The sequence below is a fragment of the Salarias fasciatus genome, chromosome 3, assembly GCF_902148845.1.
Source record: "Salarias fasciatus chromosome 3, fSalaFa1.1, whole genome shotgun sequence".
NCBI classification, from domain to species: domain Eukaryota; kingdom Metazoa; phylum Chordata; class Actinopteri; order Blenniiformes; family Blenniidae; genus Salarias; species Salarias fasciatus.
In genome coordinates, this window is record NC_043747.1 from 16,163,685 (window position 1) to 16,186,727 (window position 23,043).

Genomic DNA, 23,043 nt, shown 5'->3' on the forward strand with positions numbered 1-23,043 from the left:
AGATTGCATGAAAGTAGAGGTCAAGAGCTTTGTTCATCAGTTGCTCTCATGGTTCTAGAATCTCTCATCGTCAAAATAGAAGCTTGAAAAGAGACACCAAAGTCCGACTTCAAAGGTTGATATCTTTTAGCAGGAGCACTTTCAAACTTCCAGACTGACATGATCTTACTCCCCTGATCAAGTCCTTTCCACTGATGTGTCATGTTCGATCCTATGATTCATTTTGAACAAAGTTATGGCTATAACTGTAGCTATGACAAATACAGTCAATTATCCACCGCTTTCATTTTCACAAATCCAATAAAGGTTTCACAAATCTTAAAGTGTGTTTTTATGAAGTTTGGACCGGGTCCAACATGGTCTAACTGAGAAAAATACAGTCAAATATGGTTCCTTTTTTATGTACAGAAAATGGAAAAACAGCGGCTCTGCATGTGATTGTTTCCCCCTAAACTGCCGCATCAGAAGTCAACGTTCACTTCCTGTCCGAGCTGTCAGAGCTGTCAGAGCTACATGCTAGCACTGCGCTCACAGGACTGTTTTTGTTTACTGAGCTGGACGCATCGGTTGGTAAATAACCTGAACCTGATAAATCACCACAATGCCGCCGAAAAAAGTATCGGAGGAGGTTGATGAAATTAAAACCTCGCTCAGTTCACTATGTGGAGATGTAACGGCTGTCAGAGAACAGCAGGTCCAACTTCTTGGTCTACTCGAGAAGGTAAAACAACTTCGCCTTCAAAACGCGGAAAAGAACAGCGCATTGTAGAGTTGGAGAGGCGAGTGGACGAGTTGGAGCAGTATACCCGCATGAACGATGTGGTGATCACCGGCATAAAGATTAAGCCGCGGTCGTATGCGCGCGCTGTGGCGGACGCGGAAAACGGCGGAGAGCCCAGTCAGCGAGAGACAGCGAGATCCCAAAGTGGCTTGTGGCCGGCCACTAGGCGGCAATGCCATATGGCCGTTCTGTTGTGCCACAAGCCACTCAGGAGTGGCTTATGGCTGACCCAGTACTGGCGTATGGCACGACCACTAGAGGGAGCAGTGTGTAAACACCAGTCGTCTTGACAACCACAAATTCACTTTACGGTACAGGGTATTTGCGACGTGTTTTTTTTTTTCTTTATTATCAGCATGACTGGAACATTGTAAACATATGAGGAAATGTCATTATGCAATATGCTTTTAAATTAAGTGGAAGTGCGATTAAGGTTTGTTATTTTTTATATCTCACACCGACATCTGTAAGGGTTAGGGTAAGGGTCAGGGTTAGGGCTAGACATGAATGGGAGTCAATGGACGGTCCCCACAAGGATAGAAATACGAGACTGTGTGTGTGTGTGTGTGTGTGTGTGTGTGTGTGTGTTGCAACACTTACATATGTTTTTATGATGGACTGTGCATTATTTATAGTCTCATATCGTAACTATTATAGTTGATTACCTCTTAAAAGGGTCATAAAGTCATTATTTTACTTTTGAAAGCATCCGGGTGGCGTTGGCATAAGGCAGCGGACCGGGTGGATAGAGCAGTGCACCGGGGACCGGTGGGGGGGTGTGGTGGGGGGTGTGGCGGCAGCTGCGTGGGGCAGTGCACCGGGGACCGGGAGGGGGGTGGTGGTGGCGGCTGTGTAGGGCAGTGCACCGGGGACCAAGGAGGTCGGGGGGTGTGGCAGCAGTGGCACTGGCGCGACCGGGGTGGTGCATATGATATTACAGGTTCGCCACATGGCGTGTCACATTTACCATATGGCATCACCGGCTGGCCATATGGCGTGCCATATTTGCCATATGGCATCACCGGCTGGCCATATGGCGTGCCATATTTGCCATATGGCATCACCGGCTGGCCATATGGCGTGTCATATTTGCCATAGTGCGTTTCATTTTTGCTACATGGGATTTCGTGTTTGTTGCATTGCCTTTCAGTTTTACAATGTTCTATTTCTGTGTAATGGCAAGAGATGTACTTGTACTTGTATTTTTATAAATTACTGTATATTATGAATAGTATTATATTAAAACTGTTCGAACACACCTGTTTTTGGGGGGATTTTTATTTATTTATTTTTTTAGAGCATAGCTCCAACATGATCTGCCACCAGAGAAAACAGCTGGAGCCTCTCCAACACTGCACTGCGTGTCTTGATCACCATGGAAACCAAGACGGTTCTGCAATCATCTGGAAGTGATTACAACATTATCTCTTAAATGTTGTTTATTTCTGATAAAATAAATGTGTATTTACCCTTACAGTGGTCTGCGTGCTCCTTGTTACTTCCACCTTACCACACGTCCCAATTGAAACAACCACATAGCTCATTCATTTATGATCCAAATATTAATTCATGATCCAAATTATGGCCAAGAACTATATTTTAAAATTAAGTGTCTCATATTGGTCATGTAAATAATATCATGGAGAATCACGGACTGAACGAGTGTTTTTTTGTTTGTTTGTTTTTTTTTGACAGAGGGCGTTGCTCCGAGAAGTTTGAGCAAAAATGCAATTCTCTGCATTGAATAATGCAATAATTCAGTGTTATTGCCATCTCAGAAACATGGTTTGATATAGAGAGAGGTATAAATTTTTGTTTGGATGGATATGAGCTAATATATAATATTAGAATTAATAAAAAATCTGGTGGAGTTGCTTTATATATTCACAAATCACTCAAATTTAATATTGTTCCTAACATGACCACTGTAATTGATGGGATAATCCTTTTTGAACAAATGAGTAATGTTATTGTGAGTTGTGTTTATCGGAAACATGGGTCAAATGTAGAAATGTTTAATACATGTATGGAAAATTTGTTTTCTACTTTAAATCAAAAGCCATCATTTATTTGTGGTGACTTCAACATTGATCTACTGAATCCGGACAAGCTTAAATCATTTTACGACTTTGCTGATACTATGTACAGTTTATCCCTGTATCCAATGATAACTAGACCAAGCAGAATAACATCACATAGTGCTACAATTATTGACAACATCTTTACTAATGTCTTGGGTAATCTCACTATCAGTGGACTGCTTATATCTGATATCTCTGACCATCTACCTATTTTTGCTTTATTTGACTGTGATCTTAAAAAGATAGGACACTCCACTAAAATGCTTTACAAACGAAAAAAAAACTGATGAATCAATTAATGCTCTGAATATTAGTCTGTCTGTCCAAGATTGGAGTCTTGTGTATAATGAAGTGGACGTTGATAAATCATACAATATATTTTTAGACATATTCATGTCATTGTATGACAAACACTGCCCTGTAAAAGAACACCCTATGAAGAGCAAGCGGAATAAGAGCCCATGGCTCACTAAAGGAATAATTAATGCATGCAAGAAAAAAAATAATCTTTACAAGCTGTTCATCAAGTCAAAAACTGTAGAAGCAGAATTAAGGTATAAAAGATATAAAAATAAACTAACTGATATTATAAGAACTAGTAAAAAGTTATACTATAGAAAAATGTTATATGAAAACAAAAAAAATATTAAAAAAACTTGGGACACATTAAATAGCTTCATTAAAAATGGATGCTCAAAATCAATGTATCCAGAATATTTTATTGATAAAAACAATGAACATCATAATATAAAAGAGATAGTGAATAGTTTTAACAATTATTTTGTGAATATTGGTCCACAGTTAGCTGCTGAAATTCCAAATCGTGTAGCAGATACAAGCATAAACCGCAATCAATCATCACTTTTCCTCTCAGCTATAACTGAGCAAGAAGTGGTAGATGTTGTTCGAAAATTCAAAAGTAAGTCATCCAATGACTGTCATGACATCGATATGACACTGGTCAAAAAAGTTATTTTGTATATTGCTAAACCACTAACTTACATCTGCAATCTCTCATTCCAGTCTGGCTGCTTTCCTGATAAAATGAAAGTAGCAAAGGTATTACCTTTGTTCAAAATGGTAACAAACATTACTTTACAAACTACAGGCCTATCTCTCTCTTGCCTCAATTTTCAAAAATTTTAGAAAAATTTTTTAACTCCCGTCTTGAAGGTTTTCTTGATAAATATCACATAATAAATGAAGGACAATATGGTTTTCGTAAACAACGAACTACCTCAATGGCAATACTTGATGCAATTGAAGGAATTACTACGAACCTAAATGAAAAACAATTTGTAGCCGGTGTCTTTATTGATCTCAAAAAATCATTTGATACAATTAATCACTCAATTTTGCTCGATAAACTTGATCGTTACGGAATCCGTGGTATTTCTGGTGACTGGTTAAAAAGTTATATAACAAATAGAAGGCAGTATGTAAAAATGGGGCAGTATACATCTGAACAACTTGATATTGCTTGTGGCGTACCTCAGGGGTCTGTTTTGGGGCCAACATTGTTTAATATTTATATAAATGATATTTTTGCTGTGTCTTGCTCCTTGAAACTCATTCTCTTCACAGATGATACAACAATATTCTGTAGCAGTAAAAACTACGATGACCTTGTAAATACACTAAATGATGAAATGAATAAAGTAAAAAATTGGTTGGATGTTAATAAACTATCTTTAAATTTAAACAAAACCAAAATAATGATTTTTGGCAGTTCTAACACTCATCTTAAATTAGATCTAATCATTGATGGTGTCCAAATCGATACTGTAAATGAGAATGTGTTCCTGGGAGTTATGATTGACAGCAATATATCAAGGAAAGCTCACATCAGACACATAAAAACAAAGATTTCTAAAAGTATTTCAATTATAAATAAAGTGAAGTTCTACCTTGATGAGAATGCTCTCCGCTGTTTGTGCAACACAATGGTACTCCCATACTTTATGTATTGTGTTGAAATATGGGGAAACACTTATCATTGCACAATTGATCCACTAGTTAAATTAAAGAAACGAGCTGTGAGGATCATTCATAAGGTGGGATTTCGGGAACACACTCATAATCTGTTTATCAACTCGAGGTTGCTTAAATTTACCGATCTAGTTAATTATAGTACCGTTATAGTTCTTTATAAAGCATTTAATAAATTGTTGCCAACTGACTTACAACAAGTGTTTATTCAAAGAGTAAATTATCACAATTTAAGAGGTTATGGAAAATTTAATCAGCCTTGTGTCAAAAATAATCGTAAACGTTTTTGTGTGTCTGTATGTGGAGTCAAACTTTGGAACAATTTGAAAACCCAGCACAAGCAATGCCAAAATATTCACAGATTCAAATTACTGTATAAAAACATGGTCTGGTCACAGTATAAATTAAGTGGTTCTTAAATTTCTATCAGTATTTTGTTGCATTTGTGTTATTGTGTGCTGTTTCCTTACTTTTGTTGGTACTGTTGTTCATTATTATTGCTGTATTCTGTCCATCACCCTTGCTGGACAGTTCTACTTTACCATTATTGGTATTTCATTTTTTACCATTGTTGGTATGTAACCGTTGCTGTAATGTATTTGTTGCCCATGGACAACAATATTCTAATACTTCTGTCACACATTTGCCAAATATGTATCTGTATTTTCTGTTGTTTTTGGGTCTGTAATATCATAGAAATCAACAGGAAGTGACTTTGATATTATGTCTATAATTTATGTAATGGGGGTGGGATTAAATAAGTTCGCTTCTTCCCACTCCCTTTCAGGCACTCCATTCGGGATATGTAAGCACATGTATTACCTGTCCTGTTACGGTCGTGTAAGTGATACCTGCGTTGAAATCATGTTGTGTGTGCATCCTTGCCTGGAATAAACTATTAACTAACTAACTAACTTAACTAACTAACGTCAGCTTTGAGAAAAAACCCGCAAAATATGACAGTTCTAATTAAGATCAGTGCCAGGTACATCTCTCTCAGAATACAATGTGTGGAGAGACAGTTACATGATGCAGATCCACACAGCATCCCAGCTTCACACTCATGACAGTCACTGGAGGAATACACTATGAGGCCATCATCCAGAAACATATCACTGATTAAAAATGAAAGGCAAATATTTTAAGTAATTGACATTGTAAAATAATGCAGATTTCATTGCAAAAGGGTCATGGTATCTTTTTTTCATTTTTTTTAACTGACCTGCTGACTTTGACATGGTGGCTGCTTTGCTTTGGGTTCCACTTTCTGGCGAGTGAACACAATTGTTGGGGTCAGAGTTCAGCCCCTGAATGTCTTCAGGACTTTTTTGGTCTGGTGAAGAAACATCTTTAAGCAGAACAGAAAAACAACTTTCAGTATTTCCTCACACTATTGCAACAGGTGTGAGTTTTTGGTTCATGTCATTCTAACAATTTTAGAACTTACTGTCATTTTCAGAAGAGTCTTCTGCCCTTGTCTCAGAAGTCGGTAAAGCCTCGGCTGCATCAGTGAGTTCCTTATTACATGATAAAGAGTTGTCATTACTTTTCTCATTCACCAAGGTAATAAATGTCCAGTAATGTGTTTACCTTTTCCTCTGAACTTTCCATTCTGGCTTCACTCTCAGTCCTCTCACACTCGGTCTGGTTTAAACCTTCTCTGACTGACGGAGACAGACAAAAAAACATTAGTGTGAAAGAGTGTCCATCCACATGACATGAGCAAGTCTCTCTGAAGTGAGAGAGAGTGAAACATCCTCAAATATAGAATCTCAAGATGTGCTTCAAGTCCAGCCACTCTGAGAAACTGAGAAAAAAAAGAAAAAAATAATCTGAAATTAACATTGGAATTTAGGCTTTCCATTCAGCAGTTAAAGGTGCATTAAGGAGTTTTACAACCGTAAAAATACTTATTTTCCACCATAAATATGTTACACATTTTTAATGATGTGTACAATGTGCCCTGACATATTCATTACAAGTATCTCTAACAGCGCTAAATTGTCACTTGAAAGTTGCAGTGCCGATCAGGCACCAGAATTTTTTGGAGGGAGAATTTGAAAGGAATGACGTAATGCGCGCTCCGGCTGGTTAGGTTTCATTTTGTCCGCCATTACTCCGCCAGATGCTTAGTGAGCAACAACTGAGCAGGAGCTTCCAGAAAGTAAGAAAAGAACAGCTTCTGGCACTGCCACAGCTCCAGCACAGACTCCACCAGGTAAAAGAAACTTACATTTGACTTGAGCGCTACTAAACGAGCGAGGAAGGAGTTCCTCTCTTCCGTGCACACGAGCCACAGGCACGAGTTTTTCACTAAGCTGCATTACGCCCAAGGCCTGCAGGGGGCGCTGTTTCACATAAACAGCACCATTTTTTAAGAAAAGCTTTTGTGTCATTATCCTTGTAGTCAGAGTCAGAGTTATCATACAGGCTTTTATAATACTCCGCAAAGGATTCTGCAATTTCTTTAGGATGCATGACAGTTTGCTTAGATGTGGGATGTCGTATTTTTGATACTATCCTATTTGTTTGGGCCTTTCTAATTTGAAATGCTAATAAGCGACTAACTCTATTACCCATTTCGTAGTATTTCTGGCTTGTAAAACGTAGGGAACCTTCTGCCTTAAATGTTAAGAGTTCATCTAGTTTGCCTCTGAGTGTTTTTAGATCTTAATGCACCTTTAAGGAAGTTCAGACCGAACGTGTTTTTGCTTCAAAAAAACGTCAAAACGCGTGTCAATTTTGAGGTCTCACGCTGAACAACGCCGGGCCTTCGAGGACACCGTGCTGACGCGTCGCGTCTGTGGTGGGAAGGCGGGGCTTCCAGCCTTATTTCCTGTGTTAGCTTGGCATCATGGCTAACCCTGTTGAGCGAGTGGCTTGGCTTTATTTGCTTAATAAAGCCAGACAATAACGCCATCTGCGGACAGCAGAACGGCGGACAGTGCCTGGGTGCATGATATTATCCACAGCCGGTCAGAGTTTGGCGAGTTTCACCATTTGCTCCAGGAGCTGCGCCAGGATGAGTGTCGCTTTTACCGGTCCCTGCTCCCTGACCTACATCACCATAGAGACACTCTCTGATTACTTTGCTGCAAAAACACCGCGTCAAAAGTTCAGATTTCCCAACTTCAGTATCGGCTGCAAAAACACGACACGCCGCAAAAACGCGCTGCCAATGCCAGTACAGGCCGACGCGCCGCAAAAATGCAAAAACGCGCAGCAAAAACGCTTCTGATGCGCCGCCGGGATTTTCGCCGCCTGTGAATGCGCGTTCCCCTTTTTTTTTAATTACATTGGGACACAAAAACTCAGAAATCATTTGGTGGTGTGAACGGACCTTTAGAGTATGTATACGACAATTTGACGTAGACAAGAGCCTTGTTCATCAGTCAACCCCATAATTCTTGAATATTTCTTTGTCAAAATAGAAGCTTTGGAAGAGATATTGAACTCACATAATATTATTTTACTGGAGCAAATTCATATTCCAGACAGTCATAATTTTACACCCCTGATCAAGTCCTTTCTGTTTACGTGTCTTCTTTTGTCCGATGATAAATTTTAAATAAAGCTGTGGCTATAGCTCTAGCTATGACACATTCAGTCAAATATACAGTCTTTTAATTTGCATTAATCCAATAAACTTTTCATAAATCTGAATTATGAATTTATTCATTTATTTATTTATTATTTTATTATTTATTTGATAGGGACAGTGCACATTTATGAACATCTGCATTGCCAGACAATAACAGGTGCTAATATTATAGCCACAAGGCTAATTTTTTACATCTGTAGTCCCTGGGCAGATACAAGAACCGCACGCTATTGACACACAGCGGCAGGGAGGAAACCCTGCCACGCCTGTGAGTATCATCGTCGTCCGGGGTGGTGCTCACTACTAGGCCTAGAGCTTGGAGTCGCTTGGTTCTCGCCTGGTGCTTTGTGCTGGCCCAGTCTGTGTATGTGGCAGGTACCATCGTACTCCAGCTACCAGCTAACGCCGGGCTCCAGCTAACATCGGGCTCCAGCTAACTCCGGGCTCCAGCTAACATCGGGCTCCAGCTAACACCGGGCTCCAGCTAACACCGGGCTCCAGCTAACACCGGGCTCCAGCTAACACCGGGCTCCAGCTAACACCGGGCTCCAGCTAACTCCGGGCTCCAGCTAACTCCGGGCTCCAGCTAACATCGGGCTCCAGCTAACATCGGGCTCCAGCTAACTCCGGGCTCCAGCTAACATCGGGCTCCAGCTAACATCGGGCTCCAGCTAACATCTGGCTCCAGCCAGCAGCAGACCACCTGGCTCCAGCAAACAGCTACCATCAAGCTTATGCCAGCGGTGAGCTACAGTTACACTGCACAAGAACATGCCACCAAAAAAGAATGCAGCATCTGCTGAGGACACTGAAGAGATCAAGACATCACTGGAAATGCTGACAGAAGAAGTAACTGTAATCAGGCAACAGCAAAAACAAATATTGAAGTTAGCAGAGGATGTAAAAACTCTGCAGCTGCTCAATAATGAGAAGGACAAAAAAATTAAAATGTTGGAGAACAGGGTTGAGGATTTGGAACAATACAGCAGAATTAATGATGTCATTGTCACAGGGCTTAACATCAAACCAAGATCTTACGCCAGGGCTGTTACTGGTTCCAGTGGAGATGTTCAGAGTGACCAAGATGAAGAATCTGTAGAGCAGCAGGTGATAACCTTTCTACATGCAAAAGGACTAAATGTGGACAAAAACCATATTGAGGCCTGTCATCCTCTTCCACAAAGAAACAAACAAACAAAACCGGCCATAATATTACGCTTCACAAACAGAAAACAAAAGAATGGCCTGCTTAAACAAGGTAAAAGACTAAAAGGAACAGATGTTTTCTTAAATGAGCATCTAACAAAAAAGAATGCAGAACTTGCACGAGAGGCCCGTTTCTTGAGGAAACAAAAGAAAATATCAGCTACATGGACCTCAAATTGTAAGATTTTTGTCAGGTCAAATGGTAGTCCAGAAGAGGCAAGAGTAACGATAATTAAAAGTATAGATGATCTACAGAAATACAGAGCATAAATGTTCACCTTGATATATGGACCAAAGAAGATAAGAGGTTGAATGCACTACATCATGGACACTTAGACTGAATCATGGACACTCATATAGACACAAACAGTGACAAAATTTACAACATGGAAGCGGACATCACTGATACCATACTAACGCCAGGGAGATGTGATTATTTTACTGTTCAGCAATTCAATAACAGAACAGATATGGTGTCAGATGAGGCATTTTCCATCATTCACTTTAACAGTCAGAGTCTAAAACGGAAATTACCAAAAATGAATGAGCTTTTTGCTGATATCAAACAATCATTTAAAGTGATTGCTGTGACGGAAACCTGGTTAAAAGAGATTCATATTGATAAAGTTCAAATCAAAGGCTATAATCTGTTTTATGCAAATAGGGTGGAAAAAGGAGGTGGAGGAGTAGCCCTTTATGTAGATGAAAATCTGCATAGTAAAGTCATTGAAATGAAAACTGTAATTATTCCAAACTTAATGGAAGTGCTCACAATTGAGATCATCAGCGATATTGGCAAAAATATACTTGTTAGTTGTGTTTATAGACCACCTGGGCCTGGTATAGAGCTGTTCACAGACAAAATTCTTGAATTGTTTGCAGATGTTAAAAATAAAACAATTATAGTCTGTGGTGACTTCAACATTGATCTGGGTAATAATGCAGCGTCAAATGACTTTAAAAATTATATGCAAATGGCAGGACTGTGTCCTATGATTACAAAGCCAACTAGAATTACTACCCATAGCGCAACCATCATTGATAACATATACACAACTTTACATGGAGACATAATTAGTGGCATTCTTATGACCGATGTGAGTGATCACCTACCTGTATTTACTATTTTTAAAAAATTGTGCATTACCCCTGAACGAGAAAAAACTTCAATTTTTATACGAGACAAATCCAATAAAGCCATTGAGGCATTCAGAGAGGATTTAAAGAAACAAAAATGGGAGCAAGTTTATACAGGAGATTTAAATAATGCCTACAACACTTTCATGGAGATACTTATTAATTTATACAACAAAAATTGCAAAATAACCAAAGTTGCTTGTGTCGAGAAAAATACTATTAATAACCCATGGATGACAAGCGGTCTGAAAAATGCCTGTAAGAAAAAAAATTATCTCTACAGAATGTTTCTCAAACTAAGAACAAAAGAAGCCGAGGTTCGGTATAAAAAATATAAAAATAAACTGATATCAATTCTAAGACAACAGAAAAAGGATTACTACACAAAATTAATAGAGAAAAGCAAAAATAGTACAAAAAACACATGGAGTGTAATTAACACAGTCTTGCACAAAGGCAAGATTAAACCCATAATTCCAAACCATATAACCAAAAACAAAATAGACATTTTTGAAAAACAGGACATTGTAGAGGAATTTAATAATTACTTTGTGAATATAGGAAAAAATCTATCTCAAAATATCCCAGACGAAAACATAAATAGTGGAATAATACAAAATAATGAACGTAGCATCTTTCTTGAGCCTGTACAAACAAATGAAATACTCAGTATTGTTCGTAAATTTCCAAATAAAAATTCCAATGACTATACAGACATGAATATGACACTGATAAAACAAATAATAGATGTCGTGATCGAACCCTTTAAATACATCTGTAACTTGTCATTTACCACAGGAACATTTCCAGAGAGTATGAAAATAGCCAAAGTAATTCCACTTTTCAAAAAAGGAAATAAAAATGATGTCTCCAATTACAGGCCTATATCGTTACTTCCTCAGCTCTCAAAAATTTTAGAAAAATTATTTGTGATCAGATTAAATAAATTTATTGTTAAACCAAACATTTTAAGTAACAATCAATATGGATTTCGGACTAATCACTCAACCGCCACAGCAATTATGGAACTGGCAGAAGAAATTACAAATGCAATGGACAAGAAACGTTTCTTAGTAAGTGTCTTCGTAGATCTTCAAAAAGCGTTTGATACTCTAGATCATGACATATTGCTGTATAAATTATATAAGTACGGTATAAGAGGTGTTGCTCACGAATGGGTCAAAAGCTATTTAAAAGACAGAAAACAATTTGTTCAAATCAACGATATAAAATCTAAAAATGGAAACGTAACCTGTGGGGTTCCTCAAGGATCCGTCCTTGGACCAGTACTCTTTCTTCTTTATATCAATGACATTGACGCTGCTTCCAGCTTATTGAAATGCATCTTGTTTGCGGATGATACTACTTTGTATTATGCTGGAGACAATATAAATGAAGTATTAGAAATTGTAGAAAAAGAGTTTCAGAATGTTATAAAATGGTTCAACGCTAACAAACTATCTTTGAACATCAGTAAGACCAAATATATGATTTTCAGTTACAGAAGGACAGACGTTGACACAACACTGACAGTGGAAGGTATAGAGATCGAGAGAACAAACGAAATTAAGTTTTTAGGTGTACTGCTGGATGAACAACTAACATGGAAATCCCACATAGAGTACGTTAAAACTAAGATTTCTCAAACCATTGCTGTTCTGTACAAATTGAAAGAGTCACTTCACAATAATTCTTTGTTTCTGTTGTACAATTCATTGATTATACCATATCTGACCTACTGTGTTGAAGTCTGGGGAAATGCTTGTAAGACCTACATTGAACCACTCTTCCTCTTACAGAAACGAGCGATTCGTGTGGTGAATGGAAGTGGTTACAGAGACCACACTAACCCAATATTTATAAAATTGAAATCCTTAAAAATGAAAGAATTGGTAGAACTCAACCTTCTTAAAACAATGTATAAAGCTCACCGGAAAAAATTACCATTTAATTTACAGAATAGATTTGCAAAGCGAGACAATCAATATAGATTAAGAGGCACTGAAGTTTTCAAACGACCGGAATCAAGAACCAAATTGAAAGAAAGATGCATCACAACAAAAGGAATCAGTTTATGGAATAAACTTGACAGTGAAATTAAGAGGTCTCAGTCCATTCACATCTTCAAGAAATGTTTAAAAGCACAATTATTGGGAGGGTACGACTCTGTTTTAAAGAATGGTCAAACTTAGAATGATTGTTTCTTTTGAAAATATTTCATTAAGGTTTTTTTTTTTTTTTTTTTTTCTTTTGTATTTACACTTGGGAAATGGTTGTATTTGATCTGCAATTATTTGTGAAATTTTCGTATTTATATTTTGATTAAGTGAAATGTTTGTATTGAATTTTGTTTTTTTTTGTGATATGTTAACAAATCTTGACAAATTGTCATTTATTTTATGTTGATAGGGGCAGACATCATAAGTCTCACTTCTTTCTGTTCCTTTTCATTTCTTTCTTTTAAAAAAGAATGAAACAAATAAAATCAATCAATCAATCAATCAATCAAGAAGAAAAATACAGTGAACACAATTAGTAGAACAGATAACATATTAAAAATAAAATCAGTGATTAAAAGACTGGTTTGCTTTAAGCCAAACTTTGAGCTGAGCTCTGAACAGAGAAAAGGTGGAGCATTCTCTGATAGTGAGGGGGAGACTGTTCCAGATCTTACTGGCATTCACAGACAGAGCATTTTGTCCAAAAGCAGTTCTTCTGAAAGGCACCTCACAGTCGCCCCTAGAGATGGAACGTGTCCTTGCACCAGTCTTTATTTTAAAATAGTCCAACAGTGGAGGGGGTGCTAGTCCATGAAACACTTTGTATACAAAACATGCAGATTTGAAATGCTTAAAATTCTCTAGACTCAGGAAGTTGTGCTTTTGTAAAACATCACAAATATGGTGGGATCTCGGCTTTTGGTCAAAAACTTATAACAAATTTTTATAAAGAGATTCTGTACATTTTAAAGGACCCACACTCGTCAGCGATCAACATGTGATGCAATATTCAATGTGTGACAGAATGAAAGAACATTTTTTCGGCTCCAAACATTATATATTGACAAATCTGCCTAAAATTTCTGAGATTAAACTTGACTGTGTTAGGTTTTTGACATGTTTTTTAAAACTGAGTGTTGAGTCAATAGTCACACCTAAGTACTTAAAATCAGGAACAATTTCCAGTTCTTCACCTCTTAAAAATACACCAGACCGGGTAATGTTTAAAGACTGCTTGGAGAACATCATACAGACCTTTTTTTTTTTTTACTATTGAGCAACAGGCAAGATTTAAAAAGCCATTGATTTATCTGTTCCATAGCCGAGGTCAAGATGGAAGAAGCCTCTTTAGGAGTTTTTGCATGTGTGAAGACAACTGCATCATCTGCATACATTTGAAAGTCCACTTCAGCACTGTATACTGATTCAGTATTGTAATCAGTGTTTTTATGGATGATAATACCCTGTAGGATAATCCAGCTCAGATTTGACAAGTGGAGGTTCAGTGGATTTTGATGGACCTAGTCCAATGTGGTAAAGCTACGAAAAACACAGTCAAATGTGCTCTTTTATTTTGATTTAAAATTTTGAAAAATGTCGTATTGGCCCGAATATAAGACGACTCCGATTATAACACGACCCCTATTTTTCAAAGATCATTTTGTTAAAAAAAAAAATGCTGACGACAATAAGGTCACTCATAAAACAAATTTTTATTATACAATTATTATAAACTCAAAAAACTCACAACTGAGATAACATTTCACGAGATATAAAATGAAAAAAATATTACTACAATATTGAATAAAAAATGTATTCTCTTCCTATTCAGCCTCCACTACAGCGCTGCCACATCTTAAAATATTTTCACACAAAACTAAAAATATGGACATGTATGGCTTGTCTAAATTATTCGTAAGTGCTATAAATATATCTCAGTTGTAAGGATTTGAACATGGAGCCTAATATGAAGAATATTATGAATATTTACGATATGATATATATTTATGATTAGGGATGGGTACCGAATTTCGGTAATTTTTTAGTACCGACCGAATTCCCGCTGAAGTACCGAGTATCGATTCATGGGAAATCCGTCGGTACCACATTTCGGTACCTGAACGCACCTTTTTTTTTTTTTTTTTTTTTTTTTTGACCCTGAACGCACCTTGACATTATGCATCGGCAAGACCGGAGAACACGGTGACGCGGTTACGTGGGTCCAAAATCTTCGGAGTATTTTGACTCGCAGACCGGGAGCAAATATATAATATACCGGGAGAGCGGACACGCACACGGGCTGGGAGAGCGGGCGGGGGGGGGGGGGGGGGGGGGGGGGGGCGGGGGGGCGTGCGCATGTGGCTGCCGGCCGGAATAGACCCCACCAGCCTGGAACACACCGGCCGTTCGGGAAACCTCCCGATGGCCACCCCGCCCCTGTTCGGAGGTGTTCGCGGGAGGAAAAAGCTGCTTCTGCTTCTGCGATGGTCGCTCCCGCTGCATGTCACTTCCTAAACAATGCTCTGTGCATGCGCGGCTCGAAACAAGAGCGCGCATCGAGGCGGCGACTCGACATGATATGTCATCACGCAAAAGCGGTCCCACGTGGCGTTTGATTGGCATTATGCCTGCCCAATCACGAGTTGGAACCATACAATTCTGATCCTCCAGTATAGGCTCTATGCACAACTCAGCCACTTCCTGAACTTCAGGAGGCTCCTTGTTTCCTGTCTTTCATGATAGGATGAGCTGATTAATGCAGGTGTGTCTGAAGCTGTTCCAGAGGCCAGACACACCTGCATTAATCAGCTCGTCCTATCATGAAAGACAGGAAACAAGGAGCCTCCTGAAGTTGTGCATAGAGTCCATACCTTTGAGTGTTTGTTTACTGTAGAGGTGCCTGGTGCTGCTAATGTGAAACATTTCATACAGTTATTTATTTTGAGTCTATTTTTATTATGTTATTTATTATTGTTATTTATTTAATTTTTTTACTTTATCCCCACACACATTTTTCTCAAGTTCTATGTTGGAGTTATTTCAGTTAATGTTATTGAAGCATAAATGTTGAAAATTCCGAAGTTTTGACTATTTTTTGAAATATACAAAATAACTTTAATTACCAAATGCATATCCCCCCACCCCCCCCCCCCCCCAAAAAAAAAAAAAAAAAAAAAAGTATCGAAAACAGGTACCGAAAAATCCCGGTATCAATTCGCAGGTACCGAGTATCGGTATCGTATCGATTCAGATGTGAAAGGTACCCATCCCTATTTATGATATATATTTAAGGCATGCCATACTCATCAAACATATGTCATGTCATTAACAGAGATTTGATGTTTATTACAAACCAAACCGTTTGAAAATCGGTAAAAATTTGAGCAAGTTACAGCTTGTTAAGCAGTTCATGTCTCATCAACACAATGTTATGAGCGAGCCAGATTCCTGTACAAAGATGGCCGACCTCTGCAGACGTCTGACTTCATTGGCCAGCAGCGGAGACGAGGTATCTAGTGTTATATAAGATATCTATGGCCACGGCAGGGGAGCTTCAGTGCAGGACATAATCTCTGCAAAATCGCTCTTTCTGGCTATATTTTTTTCATCCATTGCCAGTGTTGTAAAGTCAGCTTGTCTACCGTCTTCAGGTGAGTCAGCTGACAGTTTTCGCTAACTTAGCCACAATTAGTTCGGATGGGAACGTTTGAGCTCCTCTCCCTGTCACGGCTGTCACGACGCCTTGGTGCCTGACTTCCAGGGGCCGAGTTGGGGCCGATTGGGTAAACGGCCCGGAGCTGCTCCACGGCGGCGATGGGAGAGCTCCAGCAGCCGAGGCCTGCTTCACGCGCCTCCGTGGTTATGCGGCAGGTCCCCGCGCGCTCCGCGGCCGGCACGGAGCGCGTCTCCGCCCGGGAGTGGAGATCCGGAGCTGCCGCGCCGCGGCTTGCTCCACGGAGGCGCGTGAAGCAGGCCGCTGCTTCCAGGGACCGAGTGGAGCTGCCCCACGGAGGATGACGGGAGAGCTCCGGATCTCTGCTACTGGGCGCAGAAGCGGCCGCGGAGCGCGCGGGGACCCGCCGCATAACCACGAAGGCGGAGAGGAGCTCCGCAACGGATTTAAAAATGAATCTTTAGATTAATCGATGCATCGACGAACTATTTCCTAGATTAATCGATTGCAAAAATAATCGTTTAACCCAGCCCTACTGGCAACACAGAACTGCTCCGGTCATAGAGTTAGTTTTGTGCAATTCTGGTGTCGTTTCATTTTCCTACAATGACTAAGTACAAAATTGTTCATTCTTCTAATGTGTATAATGACTACATTGCGTTATTTGTTATATATTCTGCCAGAAAAACAGAATGTTAAGGCAAAACTGCGACACGGATTTAATTTGAAATAACTCATTTTGGAACATGTATCTACTTTCCTTCCAGCACTCGAGTTGCTTCTGTTTAGATTAATGAGGCAGGGCTCCGGCATAGGATCCCTGCGGAAAGTTTCCGGAACCGCTGGACGGGCTCCTTAGCAGCAGCGGAGCCGGACAGGAGCCGCACCGCATCCAGTGTGAGCCCAGTGTTACACTCTGGCGTGTTACGTCATCACGCACACAACGGAACCTATAAGCGGAATTGTTAAGGAGACAGACAAACAATTCCTTGGAATCGAGTCACTAGGAACCAGTTCTACTAAAGAATCGGTTCTTGATTCTCATCCCTTCAGATAAGTGGTGGAAGATGTATGGATGGACAATAAAGGACAAATTGAATGTTTCGTTTGTTGGGCAAAGTTTATGTCTCACCTAAAATGTTTAATATATTTTTACATCAATACGTAGTCTAGAAAACAGACAAATGGCAGCCTTCCATTTCATTTTTTTCCCCCTCAACTACCAAATCAGAAGCAAACTTCAATTTCGTGAAAAAAAGCCTAAAGATCTGCCACTGGCACCACAGCAGTGCCAGGTACATCTGTCTCAGAGTACAATGTGTGAAGAAAAAGGTATGTGACGTAGTTCCCCACAGCAACTCATCTTCACACACATTAAAGTTCCTCAAAGTCAACATTTTGATTTACATCTTCAGATTTTTTATCATAGTACATTATCATACATACTGTAGCGGCCGTGGGGGCCACTGGGGGCCGCTGCCCCAGTGACTGTGGACCGGGCCGCTAAGAATCCTGGGAAGCGGGACTGTTGGGCCATTTTGGTGCCGTTTTGTATGTGTTGTTCGCGTTTATTGTGTTCAGTTTTGTCATGGTTGTGTTGTGGGTTATTGTTGTGTGCTGTTGCCACCTTTTCTTTTCTTTTCTTTTCATGTTCATTTCCTGTCGCACTGTGGCTCAGGGGGTTTGGTTGGGGGGTGACACAGCCTGTGCACCAACAGGGGGGGTGCCTGTGTTTAGGTGTGGGATGCTTGCGCGTCACAATAAAGCGCCCTGTGTTAAACTGAAAATGAGCTCTCCTCATCCTTTGCTGCCTCCACCGCTACAATACTTTCCGCAGTAAATAGAGAAATCAGTAATGTGTTGAAATTGGACATGTTTTTGGTTGTCCTTGTGTGTTTAACTTACTTGTTTTAGCTACTGTCGTGGCTGGACTGCTTCGTCTTCCATCTTTCAGCTGTGCAGAAACATGGAGGGAGTAACAGACTGCTGGCTTCAGGTTGCTGAGTGTTACTCTGTTGGTGTGTGTGGTCACTTGTTGATCAGTCTCTCCCTCAGTGGAACAGGTCACAGTAAAACTCTCCACTTCATCAGCAGGAGTGTCCCACTGCAGAGACAGTGACTCACTGCTGATGTTAGAGACTGTTATCTTGACTGGAGGGATCCGCTCTGAGACAATAATAGAGAAATATTTCATAGATTAAAAAAAAACAAACAATCCCATATTTCAAATGGTAAATGAAGTTGTTATTTCAAACGGCTCATTTTCATTTTCGATTTACCTGCTGAGTCTTTGTTTTGAGTTTCATCAAAATTCTCCTTCATGTCAAACGATACCTTGTTGACAAACAAAAAACTGTCATTGCTTGAACCAGTCTCTCATCACAGCATTTTAAATATTTTTAAAAGTTAAAATTATTTCCCAATTTATTAGGGGTGTAACAATACATGTATTTGTATTGAACCGTTCGGTACAGGGCTGTGCACGGGTGAGTTCGCGGGCCAACATTTGTTTTTTTTTTCCCCTGGCTCACAGGCCGGGTGGTGCGTGTGTTTACGTTCTGCCGCGAGCATGTGCAGCTACACCTGCAGCCATGACTGCTACTGCTAGCAGCTTCGTCCATGCTTCACATGTCCGCGTGGCGTATTGGTCCCTGGGACGTAAGGCCTGATTCACACAGGCCTCAGTATACTCCCCCGTCGCCGCTACGTCGTTCCTACAACGTAGACGTCGTAGCCCTACGACGGGCTACGTCGGGGCTTGACGTGCGCCTCCCGAAAATTGTGACTTCGCGTCGTTTCGACGCGTGATGACGTGAACGTCGAGGGCTGTGATTGGTTCGCTTTCGCGTTGTTTATAGAATAAAGTAGAACTCACCCGGAATGCTTTTCTGATCCGAACAGTGCTTCAGGAGAAATTTAGATCCAAAATCGAGCGGCGCACATCCCTATACTGTTAGCAGTGTTAGCACTGTTAGCAGACGGGGCTATGTGTATAGCCGCTCCTCAAACGGCTTTAATCGTCCAAAAGCTCATTAGTTTCACCAATATTTCATCACGGCCCGCTCAGCCTGTCCTCCTCCACAGCCCGGTGTCACCAGATATGTCATATATGCAGATATATGTTCGGTGAATGCACGCGTGTCTAGATACGTACGTCTAGAAATCTATGTTTATAGATCTATGTCTAGGTAAAGCCGGAGCTACGGAAGCCGCATTGTTGTTGTGACTGCTAGCGGCTTGGCAGAGGAGGGCGTTCCCTTGATGCAGGAGCAAGATATGTTCAGTAGCGGCGTAGGGTTGCCGGCGTAGGAACGCCGTGGCGGCGACGGGGGAGTATACTGAGCCTACGCGGTCACTGCGCGGGGCGGACGCGTAGACCGCGCGGGCGCTGGAGCGGCGTGTTCAGGTGTCTCTTTCTCACCAGCGCGGTCTGCGTGAGCGGGTTGTCCTTGGCAATGGTTTACTAGTGTAATATGTTTGAAGTAATTCCAGAGGCGTTTCGGGAGCGAAAGGATGTTTTTTCCCAAGAGCAGGCATCCAGAAACGTGCATCAGCATCAAAAACACAGAGTCAAAAACACACAACACAATGCGGCTTCCGTAGCTCCGGCATAGACTTATAGATATAGATCTCTAGATATGTGTATCAAGACACGCGCGCTCCTCTCAACTGCGCCGAATAGTAAATTTAAACGGAACATATATCTGCATATATGACAACTAGGACCTGTCTTCATTGTTTTCAATGGGACCCGCTCCAAGCCGAGCGGAAAAATAGAAGGACCAGAAAACTGGTAAAAGCCTCTTGTGTAGGTTTGTGAGCAGACATGAGCTCAATACATGCATAGAAAGCCTAGCTGACACGAGATGTGTGTTTATGCCATTGGTTTCAATGGGACGCCACGCACAGCCCGCTCAAGTCCGCGCAGAAAAATAGACTTGATTTCTATTTCGAAACCGCCACGCGTGGGGCCCGCGCATTCCCCGCGCGTGCAGTGTGAAAGGACTGATCTGTTTTCATGCAGTTCTGACTTTTCCCCGCAGACACCGTGCAAACCCGGACAGATCCACGCCCGCACAGCCGCGTATGTGTGATTGAGGCCTAATGTCATGAATTTCTGTCCACGGACGTCTGCGCGCAGGTGAAGGTCTGTCACAGAAGTGAAAGCAGTGTGTGAACTATACCGCGGCTGTCGGGGGGGGGCTCACGTATTGGGGGGGATGCGCGTGCCTCGGGGGGAATATGTCTGCTTTAAGTGACGCTTAAGGCATAGCGCCCCCACGCTTCAATGGTGAGGACAAGTACTGCATGCAGGTCGGCATCTTAGTGATGCGCAAATCATCCATTAAAATTGGCCTAATTCTGCATATAATCAATGATTATGATCATACAAAATCAATAATAATAAATTAAAGGAAATTAGTGCTGGGCAATGATTAAATTTCTTAATTGCAATTAATCGCAGAGTTTTTCTGCGATTAATCACGATTAATCGCATTATGCACATAAAACAATAATGAATTCCAAAGTACTCTGTAATGATCATCCTGCCCCCAGTCGGGGACAGGGACCTTGTTTTTTTGCAAGAATTTTGCAAATAGCATAATTCAACAATAATAATTTTACAATTCATCAAATATGATTTACAGTAACTTTAAAACATAAAATACCAAGTCTTTACCAAGATTGCTACCCCCGACCCCCCCCCCCCCCCCCTCCCCAACACACACACACACACACACACACACACACACACACACCAGCAAGAGCAGAGCAGAGGAAAAACGAAGTTTGTTATGAGCACACACTTCCTCAAACTTCATTTTATTTCTGAACTTCAGAAAGAGAAGGCAGGATAAATTCAGTCAAGCCGAATTGTGCCTCGTTAAGACAGATTGTGTGTTGAAGGGAAATTGACTTTATTTTGCGTGTTTTCAGCGCCTGAAGACCGCCCAGCGTGCCGAAACGATCTGCCGGCAAAAGACGCGATTTAAGTTTCACTTTCGTTTTTGTGATATTTGCGCTCCTCATTTCAGTTTGTGCATTATATCCGCCTTTTCCTCGTGATTTTTCTGATAATTCGGCTGATTATGGCAATTAATGAGGAATGGACCGTGTTTCACCGCAGAAAGCGCAGCAGATATGTATGCGTTTTTGACGCTCAGCTGGAGCACAATGTGTGTGTGTGTGTGTGTGTGTGTGGGGGGGGGGGGGGGGGGGGGGGGGGGGGGGGGGGCGTGAGGGGCGTTAACGCCTGATGAAAATATTTGTCGGCATTAAGGAAGCAGTGCGTTAACGAGCCCTAAAGGAAGAACATGGGGAAAACAGCATTTTTTCAATATTTAGGGCCCCCCCAAAATTTCACAAATCATGTTTTCAGGGGGGGCTCATGTCTCATCAAGGGGGGCTGAAACCCCCCTGGCCCCCCCCATAGTCCGCACCCTGAGTGAAAGTATCTAATCGCTTGGGTGCTGCCTCGAGATTCAGAAATAGAAAAAAAAGGCTAAATAAACTCTAACACTAAATGATAACGTACTGACAATGTATGTGCCTCATTTCCTATAAATAATCTGAAATAAAGGAGCAGATAAACAGTCTAGAGAGCCGGAAAAGCTTCTCGAGGATGCGTGGATCAGTGCACCTGCATGGGACGTACACAGCTGAGCCCAAATGGAGCAGGAGAGAAGAGCGTTCGCATCGGTGATGTGCCGCAAAGCAGACACAGACACGCATGGGAAGCATGGACAACAAGAACATTTAGGTTTTGCATTTTGTTCCCTATTGTATCGAAACCGAACCAAACCGTGACCTCAGAACCCAGGTACGTATCGAACCGAGATTTTTGTGTATCGTTACACCCCTACAATTTGTTTATAACGTTTTTGATATTTACTAAATACATGCATCATGCATGACAACAACAACAAAACATAACAAGGACACTATCACCCATTCGCTCGCTCCTTCCCACCCAGGTCAATATAACACACTGGACAATACAAAGGCAAAAAAAAAAAGAGACAAAAAACAAAAATAAATAATTAAATTTTAAAAATTCTGCACATTTTGCAGACTTAATACAGTACAATGAGAATAAATGTGAAGGCATGCCTTCAAAAACCCGATGTCTCTTAGTTATTTATGTGAAGAAGCACTGAGTTCCAGATGTTTTAAATATTTTTGTGGGTTACCCAACAGATCATATCTCAGCTTTTCCACATGTAAAATACCTGTTAACCTCATTCAACTCGTTTTTAAAAGTGCGAGCATATTTCCAATCTTTTCACAATACATTTTTGAGCTATTATCATGCCATATGTCAAAGCAGACCATGCATTGTGATTTATTTTTTCCATCTCTGAAGAAACTCCAAATAAAGCAAGATGTGGCATTGATAGGATGGTTAAATACAGTAGACCATCACTGGAAAATGGGAGACCAGAAATGATAAAGATTAGAGCATTCCCAGAAGAGGAGTGCCTCCTGTATTCCCACATCTTATTCACAATGGGGAGTAATCAGAAAACATTTTGCACAATTTTACTTTGGAATCATGCAGTCTATGAATCACCTTG

The 23,043-nt window shown here is 40.6% G+C and overlaps 1 protein-coding gene across 1 annotated transcript in view; it reads right to left on the reverse strand.

The window, feature by feature from the left end:
- The window catches only part of LOC115383916 (interferon-induced very large GTPase 1-like), a 107,798-nt gene that overhangs the window by 47,608 nt on the left and 37,147 nt on the right, over positions 1–23,043 (reverse strand). Inside the window, exon 4 of the mRNA XM_030086124.1 lies at positions 18,374–18,634. Within this exon, the coding sequence (XP_029941984.1) occupies positions 18,374–18,634 (261 nt within the window). The remainder of the gene's footprint in view (positions 1–18,373; positions 18,635–23,043) is intronic.